This window comes from Pyrus communis, chromosome 1 (genome assembly GCF_963583255.1).
Source record: "Pyrus communis chromosome 1, drPyrComm1.1, whole genome shotgun sequence".
NCBI classification, from domain to species: Eukaryota; Viridiplantae; Streptophyta; class Magnoliopsida; order Rosales; family Rosaceae; genus Pyrus; species Pyrus communis.
In genome coordinates this window covers 38,217,536-38,230,939 of record NC_084803.1, presented here as the reverse complement: position 1 = coordinate 38,230,939, position 13,404 = coordinate 38,217,536, and the positions used below count along the sequence as shown (strand labels likewise).

The 13,404-nt window shown below is 34.5% G+C and overlaps 1 protein-coding gene across 1 annotated transcript; it reads left to right on the top strand.

Moving 5' to 3' along the window:
* The first annotated feature begins 9,199 nt into the window (after positions 1-9,199).
* LOC137714866 (cyclin-D2-1-like) lies at positions 9,200-12,152 on the top strand. The gene is made up of 6 exons (XM_068454025.1): positions 9,200-9,971; positions 10,402-10,488; positions 10,603-10,701; positions 10,833-11,034; positions 11,129-11,259; positions 11,579-12,152. Exons 1-6 carry the CDS (start codon positions 9,672-9,674, stop codon positions 11,816-11,818), a joined length of 1,059 nt encoding a protein of 352 aa, XP_068310126.1. The 5' UTR covers positions 9,200-9,671; the 3' UTR covers positions 11,819-12,152.
* Positions 12,153-13,404: the final 1,252 nt, after the last annotated feature.

The following is a 13,404-nucleotide window of genomic DNA, read 5'->3' as shown; positions in this document are numbered from 1 at the left end:
GCGTCATCACTCAGCCTGTTTGGGATTCGTTTCTTGATGCTCTAACCCGGGATAACATGATCCCAACAGCATTTTTGTTTTTTTGTTTTTTTGAGGTCAGAGTGATCCCAACCGCTATGCAATTCTAAATATAAGTTGAGGTGTGATATCCACGTGCTTCTCTTTACTTTTTACATATTTGTTAAATTTTTTATCGTTTGATCGAATGAATTAATGCAGATAAAAATAAATAAATTAATAAGATGTGTATGATAAGTAAATAGAAGTGTGTATATAGCACAGCCCTATAAGTTTCGTTCTTATTTTTGGTAAGTTGTCCTAAACTTCAATTCATGTCAATTGATCTTGTTAATTATTATAAAGCAATTCTCATATGAAAACTCCTTGGATTTGGACAGTTGGACATAACGGGATTTCTATTGGGCCAAGAGGAAGACGATTTCTATTTGGGACAAGCGTGCTTGGTAATTGAAATTAGCTTAACACATTGGGCCATGAGGAAACAGATTTCTTTTGGGCCAAGCATAAAAATTATCATGTTTTGCATAAGCAAATATTTAATTTCTGCTTCAGTTTCTCTTTGATTAATACTCTTGTTTTTAATGAAGGTTCGTCAGCTGCATGCGTTTGCTGATTTGAGCCAACTGAAGCTGCGTCTTTATGTTTGCTGTTCTTGGTGGCCAGGGTTGCTCAAGAGATCGCCTAATTTGGAATATCTTGTCATAGACTTTGATGTAAGACGTATGTTCATTTATGCTATACAACACCAACTTGCAGCTCTTAACGGTTCTCGTTTCGTTCATTCTTTTACATCAATGTCAGAACGACAATACTTGTGATTATGATTCCGATCTGGCAGACACAGAGCTTGGATGGAATCCGCCAGATTTTGTGACTTGTTGTTTGTTGTCACGCCTCAATACTATCTGTATAAGAATGGATTCATTTCAACATATTCTCACTTCCCGACTCATATCTTTCACACCACGTTGTGATCAACAATCTCACGAGTCACGACATTAGTTTTCGATCCTATTATTTTACAATTTTTACCATATATGAGTTGTGTGTAGCCAATGTGGTCAATTATATGAATTAAGCATATTTTGGGTCATGCCTGACTTCCATGTTTTCTTCTCAACAACTCTCCTTCGTGTTCTGTAAGAAACAGGCAAGAAAGGTCAAAAGTAGTGGTGAGGACGGCTCCACCAGCACGTCTCTCAACTTCATGATAATTTCATTACATTTATATGCAGGTATGAATGGGATGACCATTTAGCACATGTTCAGGATGAAAGATTAATTAAATTATTTAACAACCACACATCTATTGAATGGAAATAAGAATAAATTATGTATCTCCAAGTCCCTTGCAAAAAAACATATAATCGGCATTGAAAGCATAATGATTCTATTAGCAATTGTAAATCGTTTTCAACAATTACATGAGATATTGGGAGAAACTACGATATTAAAAAAAATTAATGGGAGGTGAGGTTACTTTTGATGCAAATGCAAAGAAACTGACTACCAATTCCTGCAAGTTGCAACAAAGTATATTGTAAACACGAAAATCCTGCGACAAATGACAAGAGAACACGTGTACAAACAATATTTGTATTAATGTAATTGAGGGTTACAATCTCTTTACAACTTGATCATCTGATTCAATCTCCTAAATGTGTAGATGTGTGATGTTGGGGTTGTTAATGTAAGAGTCGCGATGACTTGATATTGGATGAACGATTGCCTCAAGGATTTGGCTTGTAGCGAATCAAGAACTGGCACGTGTGGTGGTGGTTGATGATTGTTCAAGGGTTTTGGTGAAGAACGTAGAGGGCTTTCTGAATTCTTCAAAGTGTTTGATAGTGTGTGTTTGGGAATGTGGATGCTTGAGAGCTTTAAAATTTCAAAGCTTCAGCATTTGGACGTGAAATGATTTTTGAAACCCTTTTCTTTGTCTTGGAGCCTCCTATTTATAGACTTTCAAAGCTTTGCCTACGAAACAACCATGACTTGATTTGTGTCGGTTCGTGATTTGTGACTTTACTCCATCCATTAATATTTGATTTAAATGAATATAAAATAAATCAATCAATTCATTTAAATTAATTAATTTGTTTAATTTATATTAACATCAAATAATCCCTTTCTGACACATGTCCTCTTGATGATTTGTTCGATTTTGTTGATTCACGCGCCATGTGTGCAATTTGTGAGACACGTGGCGCATGCCACATATGCTCTAGTTCGTCGAAACTTTAATGCGTTAGTGGACATTTATTTCACCGAAATTTCAATGTCTACATATATACCCTTGGAAGTGGGATCCCGTGGAATCAAATTTTGCAGGTTTCTTTTATCCATGCCTATCTTGAATCAAAGGTTGAAGATATTGACCATAATTCGGTATTGTTTTCTTTTCTCTTTGTGGGATACATACGGCTTGTTTTACACACCTCACAAAAATATTGATTTTCTCTAACACTTACTAAAATCATTTCCATAGTGCTTGTTCTTAAGCAATGTAATAGCAGTTATTTATAGTCTAATTAGGCTTCAAATTGAACTTTTATAATAAACTAAACCCTAACCTTTAAACGAAAACTTAATTCTAACGGGGTTGAGCTTAACATCCAAACAATAAAACAATCCTAAATATTAATATTTTTCAACAAAAAATACCCCAATTACAACCAATAAACAACTAGTAAAGTCCTATAAAAATTTATATAATATGTATAAAGGATTAAAAATGAAAAGATGTGATGACAAGCCAAACAAAGACATGACTAAATAAACAAGTGTGAATACTACAAAAAGTGGTTAACCGGTCCTAGCAAGGAGCAGTAATAAGAGGTACTACTTCATCAAGAAGTGTGAGGTTTTGTTGCATGCTATGACATTTTGTTAAATGATTTTTGGCATCTCCACATTTAGACAGTGAGAGTGCATATGATTTACCTAACACAAATCATGTACTGGGATTCCCAATTCAACCATTTTCCCTTCTCCCAAACATATGGCCCCAACCTAGAAAACAAGAGTCCCCAAGACATATAAAGCGAAGCAATGCACCTTATGAAAATGTTGAAGCAACCGTAATTTTGTGACGACATTGGTTGACCACATAACATAACGGTTGATTTATTAGTTAATTATTTTGAACTCGTACGACGTCCAGAAATACTAATTCAATCAAAATGAGATTTCAATATTCTTAGCCCTCACTTTATGGAAGGGGATCCAAAAATTTGAGTTCTAAGCGAAATCCGAGTTTATAGACTTACTTAAGTAAACCATGAATATCTCTCAAATGCGTATTCAACGTGATGTTTGTGTGGGTATCAACCATCTTACTGTGTGATCATCTAACCTGGTGAAAAAAAATATGATCGTTTTAAATATCTGCCAAAGTCCATATAGCTCATATGAGTTTAAAGAGAGAGTGGGGCTTGCCTGCCAGCGCATTCTAGTTCAGAAAATGATTTATTTAGAATGTTATTGCTAATGGGGGCCAAATGAAAAATTCAAAAGATAAGATAGAATTGCACGAGAGGCACGAAAAGGGAGGACGCGTGGACCCCGATCCTTTGCCACGTAGAATTCTTGTTTTTAATCGATGGCTCTGGCCACGGAAGACACGGCGGATGTTCTGGATTCGATGGATGGCGGACCACGGCGTTGCTGCTGCTTCTGCACATGGCTTGGATTCGTATGACCAAAATCAAAAGGTTATCAACTCAATGTTAGCCTTCTGGTTTTTCAGCTTTTTTTTTCTTCTCATTTTTTGTGTTCTTACATTTAGTTAATAAATTTCAGCTTACTTTCTCACTTAGGTTTTGTTAGAAAACTCTTTCCAGTTGGTTTTGTCAGTCAAAGGATGTAACTTGCAAGTTAAATTAATCAATGAAGTGGTGAATCTCAAGGGCTTAGGTTAAGTTCAACGTTTAGCACCTAGCTCGACTAAATGCAATTTTATGCCGAGTTTGATGGAAGATTACTATTATTTTCGGTTGTATACCTATCTGTGTCAATTTCCATATTTACTCAAGACATAGAGAGATACACGACTAGTTTACAAGGTTAATTGTCACAAAATTAAGATAATTAATTAGTAATCAGAATATTATAGGAGATTTTTATTTATCTCTCGATTATTTTTCTCATCGTATAAAGTACATAATGATATACAATCAGTTATAAGGTAGATTTTCACTTATACTTAGAACTACTCAATTAGTCAATTACAATTGTTTATAAACAATGATTCAAATTAAAGACGGAACATGAATACTATTATTTATAAACAACGATTCTATCTCCATGCCTTCCCATGAATTTGCCATGCATGCATGCATGCTTAAAGAGTTAAAGAGTCATAAAGGTGAATAAATATATCCATAGGTTCAGTGAGTCATTGGTCTCCGTCTCTGAACTTCTAGCAGTGAAAAAGAATAACTATACATGTGTATATATAAACCGAATGCACGAGTTTAAAAAACGTAGTGGTCTGAGTGACACTCTGTATAGCTCGGATCTCAACCAAGAAGAAGACCCTCTCTCTCTCTCTCTCTCTCTCATATTCATACATATATACGAAAAGAAAAGGTCTTAGGAGGAGGAAGAGGGGGCCTGCTGACTACTCCCTCACTTGGTCCTGAGTCCCCATCTCTTATTGAAATAAAGATGGATATTGTCTTTGATATTAGCAAAAGATCTGACATGGAACAAGTGTTTAAAATTAGGGTTCAATAAAAAAAGGAAAAGACGAAACTGTGTGTGAAACTGTGAAAGAAGAAAAGGTAAACTCCAAATAGTAGAAAAAGGAGCATTTCAAAGAAGCTAGACGCAGGAGGAGAAAAAAGGGTTTGAAATTTGTGTCCCTAAAGATTAAAGTCTCTTTTGGATCTATTATATGTAAGCATGTCTTAATATTGAATCCAAGGAACAAGTATCCAAGGTTAAAACACTTAGTTACCCTAATAAGTGGTCAAGAACCCTAATTAGAATTTTTACCAATGTGTTTTGAATGTGATAGTCTTCATCATGGTCAAAATAATCAAACAAATGGGAACCCATTTAAGTACTAATTTTTTTTAAGTCATGAAATGATAGTTTATGGACTTGCCTGCATATATTACATAACATTTGTCATCATTAAGTGTCTTGGCCTTGTCCCTTGGAATCAAATGGTTGAGGAAAATTCAACCAAGTGCAAAAATTTATGCCATGCAGTGACACACTACATAATATATAGTTTGACTGAAATATAATTTTCTTAAGCATAATTTGTACCACTAAGTCCCATCAATTTGAAGAATTTTATCAAGTGTAATTGTTATATCGTCAGGTGAATAATACTTGGCTACTCAAAAAGAAAGTAGGAGTTCTTAATCAAAATTGTTCGTCAACGATTTATAGAACATCGTGTTTATAATCAGAATCGTTCATATTATAAATCACTCTATAAATATCGCCTTTACAAAAATATTAAAACTAAAGTTGTTTAGTCGTCAAACTGTATAAACATAAATGAACGGAGTTGGTTAAAACATTTTGAACCATCTATATATTTGCCAGAATAGATTGACTAAATGACCTTAGTTTTAATTCATTTTATGCAGAAATGATCTTTACAGTCATTCATAATATGAACGGTTCTGATCATAAGTACAAAACTCTGTGATTTGAACACAATGAGTTTTGAGTAAGAGTTCCTACTCATCTTTAAGTCGCTAAACATTGTTCTTGTTAGGTGATTTTATAAATTTAGTGATGTTATTAGTACATCACACAACAATATGTGTTGCATTCAAAATCCATATAATATGCATGTTATAAATATAAAAAATTATAGGAAGAGAAAGAAACTACCCTAAATAATACTTTGAATTGTACCTGAAGAAACTGAAAGCTTGAATTTCGAGTTTCAACCATGCTGCAGTAACCAAAGTCCAAAACCATACATTCTGCACAATTTCAATATCAAGACCTAGTCGAGAAGCATCTGAGTGAAGGACCATAGAAAATGGACCAACTTTTTAACCCTAAAGTTTTAAATTTTCATGATTTATGTCCCCCAAGTTTTAATCAAGGAGAAAGATATAATGTTATATTGACTGAGGGATTAATAGCATATTTGGTAACTTCATGTAGCTAGGCTCATTGACTCAGTTGAATCTAAATTCTTTTTTTTCCTTCTCTAAATTTGTCATTATATATATGCACTCATTGGACTACCTGGTAAGTTTCCTAATTAAGTGTCTTAATCTAACAGGATTAGCAGTCATTATTGCTGAATGTTATGGAAAAATTGTACTTATAGATAATCCAGAATTTGACACATTCCAAAAAGTAAATAACGCTCCTAAAAGTGGGAAAAAAAAGCAAAAGCACATCTCTTTTCGGGATTTTTTGGTCACTATAAAGACAACCCTTTTGTTTATTTTTTTCCAACATAGCTTTTGGTGCGTACGGTAACGATGGGCATGATTTGCATGCAGGTAAAAGCGTAATAACTGGGAATATATATGTATGTATTCTTTGCCGGTTTACATTACGTTTTTAGGCTGAATAAAATGGCTACTACCAGTGAGTATATCTACATTCCCTTGGTGGTTAGAAATGATCCGAAACTCTGTTATGTGATGTTACTAATATATATATGTATATATTATAATTCGTGTTTTATTTGTTAATAATATACCTTAAAGCATACACTTTGTTATGTACTTCTATATATAACATGAAGTCTCATTTTCAATTGTTGAGAGAAATATACAACAACAAAAATCAAATAGTCATTTGCCGTTAAATTAAAAGTGAACAATTAGTGGTACCACCATTTCTTTGAACTATGTGGTCAAAGAAAACAAAACTGAAGTAACATGTAACCTAATCACACACATATGACCGAATTACGATCAAACCGCAAAAGAAGAATTCTTTGCTTTGTAAGATTTAATCATAATACTTATCAAATTGGTGGATATGTGTGGAGGCAACGGGCAAATCGGTAAACGCAACACCATTTCTTGTTATGTAGGGCACGAATTATATCAGACTCGAGTGTTTTCCTTCTTCTCTTTTATTTTTATGGCCAAAAGCATGTTATGTTGTTCTTAATTTGGTCATTTCCATGATAACATTCGCTGCTTGAATGTATTCCCCAATCGGATAAGCATGGGCAACCAATTAGTTTAAGATTTTTAACCAAATGAAAAATATTAATCTCTGTCTCTGTGTAGTTCTTTTAGGTTTGGTATCAATGAAATTTAAAACATGGTTAATCTTTATAGAAAACTAATGAAAAAGACTATACAAATATTTTGGTCTCAAAAACACGTAATGAATTTTCTTGAATCATAAGAACAAAGAAGCCGTTGCAGGATTGTAAATAAGTTGAATTTTGAGCTCAATGATTGTATCGTAAATAAGTTAAAGTTTGGTGGCTCCAACAACTATTTCTTCATAACCGTTTTTTTATTATTAAAAAATTGTTATAAGAAGCCATTTTCATTTATACTAAATTTAGATTTTATTGTTAACTTTTGTTTGATTAGGCAAAACTAAACATGCCATAATTTCAATTATTTTCTGTCTTATCAAATTTATTTTTTTTAATATATTTTTGTTCAGGAATTTATTAGATTTTCACTCTATTGTTTGTTTAAAATGGATGGCTTCTCTAAAAGAGTAAAAGAATTTATCTTATCAACCACAATCATATGCATTACTTAACAACACATCGTTGTCGAAGGACATATTTGAGTGCTGAGCAAATGTCAATATTTTCCTAACAAAGATTCGTTAGCATATTATTATATGAGTTAAAAACTCTATTTTCTTTGGTGTTTTTTTTTCTGGTTACGATAGCTCTTTTTGTTTGGGGCGATAAGAGTGTTCGTGATTGTGGTTGCTCTCTTACTCTGTTGAGAAGAGCCTTTGTGACGGCTATCAAACTTAGATCTTTAAGTGACGACTATTGTTCAGGTTAAGGTTGGTTTTTGTTTTTCTTTTGGTTTGTGTGCATATTAAAGCACCATGAGAAGGAAGCTAGACATTTATTGAAGATGATTCGTAGCAGTGCTTCTTTGCTGACAATTGTAAAATCATCAGAGTGCAATCTTTTCCCCGTGATGTTGTGATGTTGTTACGTTGATTTTACAACTCACAAGGTTGTTATGATTCTAGTTTAGTGAAAAACTCAAAGGTAAAAATGTTAAGATATTAAAAAATTATGGTTGGAAACGTATATCATCAGGGATATACTTGCTTTTCATAAGAGTACGTATCAGTCATACGGTTCTATTTCAAAAGTGCTTTTTCATACACAGGGCCCTGCTAGTACCAGAGTACACGCGTCACAATGGGAGCGAAAAGACATCCTCATACCCCATTGCTCCGTCTTCATCATCCGCATTTACATTTCTACCCTTGTTGGTTGAGCCTTATTACTAGCCCAAAATTGTCTTTTTATTTGTGTCTTTTTGGTGAATTTCCTAAAAGTAATTATTCTTTTTTCTTCACAAGAAAAACAAAAACAATTTTTATAAAAAAAAAAATTAACTAAACTGACATAACTCATGCGCGTTGTCAACAGTTTAACACTATAAATGGTATGCTGCAAGATTGTTAATTTTAATTATTAATTAAATTGCTTTTTATCTGAATATTTGGTACACGAGTATCTCGTACTACAACGTTGTCTCATATTAGAATGTTACCTACCGAACAAATGTTAGAAACAACATAACTAATGATAATTGATACAATGCAAGTAAAAATTATATAAAGAAATTTAGAAAAAAAGCACATATGGTTGAGATTTTTTTTTCAATATTAACAAACCTAAAATAAGAAAAACAATATTGGTACAATGTCATAAAAATTGACATTAAACAAACTAATTCACATTTAGGAGAACAAAAAAATTGAATTACATGAATATTAATTTTATTTTTTGTGAGAAAAAAGGGGGGCCGGGAGAACAAGGAGATAAAAGAGAGTAGGTAGCCATGGCATATGGTGGTTAAGCGAATTTATTAATCGATTTATCATTGAGATGGAAAATATCCAAAATTAAAATTCTAGTAAATGTTCTTGCCATGCACACCCTCAACACAATTTTCTCTCTCCCTCTCTCTCTCTCTCTCTCTCTCTCTCTCACACACACAAAATCTGGCAATTACCCTTCTGGTCTCCAGCTGTGTATATTTTCTCAATCTCGTTTTCTTCTGATTCCCTATTGGTGCCCTTTCTCTCTCCCTCTCATCTCTCTCTATCTGCCCTAGAAAGACCCACTCATTCCTTCATAAGCTGCTCTCAAGCTGCAGTCTTTTCAGCCAACCTTGAGAGAGAGGGGGAGTGAGAGAGAGAGAGAGAGAGAGACTTCACTCCAAATACACTATTCATTTTATTGGGTTTTATTTTCTTTCCTTCATCATATTTGTTCTTCTTCTTCGTTTTCTATTCTTTGATTTCTAAAAGCTCAATCGTCATCGTCCCCAGAAATCTGAAAAAAAAACTCAGAAAATAAATATGTACACATACTAAATATATAAAACCAAAAACAAAGTTTGAGTCTTTATTCATTTTTGTTTCATAGTTGATGAAACTTTGGAATTCCTAGTGAGAGAAAGTGAGGAGAGAGAGTTGTTGTTTTTGCAATGGCACCCAGTTTTGACTGCGCGTTTTCAAGCCTGCTCTGCGCAGAGGAAAACATTTTTGATAATGACGATTTTGGGTCTGAGGAGGTTCATAGAAATCATCGAAACAACAGTCCAAAGGGAGGGTTTTGGGATGATGGAGAGGAAGGTCTGCCATTGCAGAGTCAGAGTGATGAGTATTTGAGTTCAATGGTAGAAAAGGAATTTCAGCACTTGCCTGCATCTGATTACTTGGTGAGGTTGCAAAGTGGGGACTTGGACCTTGCTGCTAGACAACAGGCTGTTGATTGGATTGGAAAGGTCATTTATTTACTCTCTTTCTTTCTTTGTTTTTTCAAATTTTCTTTGTTTTTGGGGTTCTTTTTAATTTGATGGTTGTTGCATTTCTCCAATCAGAAAGACCTTTTCTTTTCGTTTGGTTAACGGATTCAGAGACAAATTTTATGTTTTTTTTTACCTTAAATTGATTTTTATTTTTTATGTTTGGGGAGTTTTATGAAAAATGGGTTTGGGTTTGCTTTTGGTTTGGTATGGTGGAGAATCTATTCTGGTTTGCTTTATGGGAAACAGAAAAATTGGATTTATGTTTTTACACTTTCCCCTGTTGTAAGCTGAACATGCCAAAGAGTCAAAGACCAACCCAGAAAAAGGGGAAGAGTCTGATTATATTTTCTCTGATTAATTAACTTCTTAATAAATCTTGCTACCATTGTGTTTTTTGGCTAATCAGGCAAATGCACATTTCAGTTTTGGACCTCTGTGTCAATACCTATCCATTAACTACTTGGATCGGTTCCTTTCTGCCTATGAATTTCCTGTAAGTCTTTCATCAATAAATCGAAAACAGGACTTACAGATTGTGTGTTTAATTGCATCCAAGTCCTTCCATTGCTGATTTTGCATCTGTTATTTCTGCATAAACCATCTGCAGAATGGCAAGGCTTGGACTATGCAATTGTTGGCTGTGGCATGCTTGTCCCTTGCTGCAAAAATGGAGGAGATTGATGTCCCATTCTCTCTTGATTTACAGGTTTGGATCCAACCTCTCACATCCTCTGTATACTCAAGTCTTTTTACTTTGATCATTCTTGAGTTTTCTGTGACGGAATTTGAACCGGGTCTTGAATTATGTGTTTGAGAATGTGAGTTTTTTTGAAACAGGTGGCAGAGTCCAAATTTGTGTTTGAGGCAAGAACAATTCAAAGGATGGAGCTTTTGGTGTTGAGCACATTGAGATGGAGAATGCAAGCAGTTACCCCTTTCACATTCATAGATTCTTTCCTTCTCATGATCAATGATGATCAAACCAATCTCAAAGCTTCAATCTTGAGATCATCCCACCTGATTGTGACCACTGCCAAGGGTACTGTTCTTGTGCTACAAGTCATAACATGTGTCTGAAATTGTACCAATCATGGTGAAAAAGCAGCTTAATGTTCGGTGGGAATTGAATGCAGGAATTGACTTGTTGGAATACAGGCCTTCAGAGGTGGCAGCAGCAGTAGCAATTTCTGTGGCGGGAGAGGCCAAAACATTAGACAATGAGAAAGCAATCTCTATGCTCATTCAACATGTACACTTAGTAAAGGTATATCATAATTTGGTTTGTTTGGTGGTCCAAGTCCCATAAAAAATAGAGAGAGAGAGATAAATGATGATGATGATTTTTGCTTTTGCTCTTTATCATTTTGAGTTGATTGCAAATTACAATAGCAATATACGGAATTAGTACTTTAAAAAAGTTATCTTGCATCCCGAACATATAAGGGATAAAAAAAAGTGCAAACGATTTTTTTAAAGTGTCAATAACAATTTGAGATTAAATTCTACAAACAATACAAATGTAATAGGATTAAACTAGACATGTTACAACTGTATTGACTTTATATTTTGGCTTGGTTTTGCAGGAGAGAGTGGCAAAGTGTGTAAATATGATTCATGATATGGCATTGATGAGTGGGACCCCCATGAGGGAAGCTAGCGGGTCAGCCCAGAGCGTGGCCCAGAGTCCAATAGGGGTATTGGATGCCGGATGCTTCAGCTATAAAAGTGATGAAACCACGGTTGGGTCATGTGCAAATTCCTTCCACGATAGCTCAGATTCTAAAAGAAGGAAGCTAAACAGACCCTCTGAGGTGGAGTTGTAGGGACCTAAATGTCACTTTGTTACATAAGTAGGATTTTGGTGTGTTTTATCAAGTTTTTTTAAAGAAAAAAAAATGTGGAAAATGATGGGAGAGGAGGAATGGCATGAGGAAAAGGAAAAACCTCTCCAGCTGTTAAATATTAGACTTCTTAGCAGCCAGAGACTCCCGAGCGGAGAAACTGAGAAAAAAGGGTAGCGATTTTCGCACTCTTAAGCCGTGTTCGGTTCTGCGAGATACAGTTTGTGTTTAGGGTTTGGAGTTCTGTTAATTTATTTGGTTACAAGAGAACAAAAACAGGAAATCTGAAAAGTAATATATGATTGCAGGAATATTTATATATGTTCTTAAGTGTCTTTGGCAGTCTTAATTAATTTTGATTACATGCAAGTAAGATTAGTTTAATAATTTGTGAGGGGTAGTGGGGAAACTTTGTGCAGTGACCTGTTTGTGTTTGACTGTTTGTCGAATCGGACCGTGGGGGTGATGGGGGTGTCTGCAATTTTGCTTTGTTGATATTGAATATCTTAATCCTGTCCCCAACAGCCTACCATGAAAAATTTAACACGAGACGGTGATATCTCTGTCAGAACAAGCTGAAGCACCTCTTTTATTTCTCCACCCACACCTTGTTTGTCCATCTACTTGCAGACTCAACATGCTATCCAGCAACACTTACGTTTATTACCTTTCAGTGACATTTATTCGTGCCCTAATTGTAAAGCCCAAGGGACTATGTCTTGGTTGATGTTTTCTTCTTCTATGTTTCTCGCCACGTGTTTATGGGATACACAACCGGAAATAACTAAAAATACATTAAGGTCTACATTAAATTCTACATGCATCAACCGTTTGATTGTCGTCTAAGTATACAATGTATTTTATGTAGTTGTCTGGTTTAAAGATACATTAAGGTGCCCTATATGCAAATGAGAATAAGCTTGGCCACTTTCAGGAATGGTCCTGTGACTCAAAAGCAATAGTGCTCAAAAGGAGGAATCAAAAGAGTAGCAATAACAGTGACTACAACCAAAAATTATGTAAACCAGCTAGTGTGTACTAAAAATTACCATAAACGCGTATTGATAATTAGTCTACAAACGAGATTGAATCATTTTGTATCTACAACATTTATCACGTAACTTGCTAACGCAATAAATTTTCCATACGACAATAAGACCTAGAGTGGGAAGTGCCTAATTTTTTACATAGGTGACACGTGACAACTCCCAAAGGAATAGTTGATCACAACAGAAAGCTTAATCAACAAAGACTGCAGGAATAATGTCATGTGCATCCAGATTTTGCAAAGTTAATTTTACTGACAATCCTGAAAGGCACATCAAGTTTTACTAAGGAAATTGGTGGAATATTCTCCATAGAGAATCAATTGTATTATGGGCAGTCGGCTAGGGTTTCAATTAAACAAGATGGTGGTAAATCAAATCAATAAATATTGCATTATGAGGGTGATAATCGACAGGTTTAAGTACAATCAATATTAACATCAGAAATAAAAGTCACACTAATTAAGATAGTACTTGATTGACCAAAAAAAGAAAAAGAAAAAAAAAAAAAAAGAAGATAGT

What these genes read in the sequence shown, in the direction of transcription:
- LOC137714866 (XM_068454025.1), top strand. Translation starts at nt 9,672, where the DNA reads ATGGCACCCAGTTTTGACTGCGCGTTTTCAAGCCTGCTCTGCGCAGAG. An exon ending in CTGTTGATTGGATTGGAAAG is followed by an intron (nt 9,972 to 10,401) that starts GTCATTTATTTA and finishes TTGGCTAATCAG; the next exon opens with GCAAATGCACATTTCAGTTT. An exon ending in TTTCTGCCTATGAATTTCCT is followed by an intron (nt 10,489 to 10,602) that starts GTAAGTCTTTCA and finishes AACCATCTGCAG; the next exon opens with AATGGCAAGGCTTGGACTAT.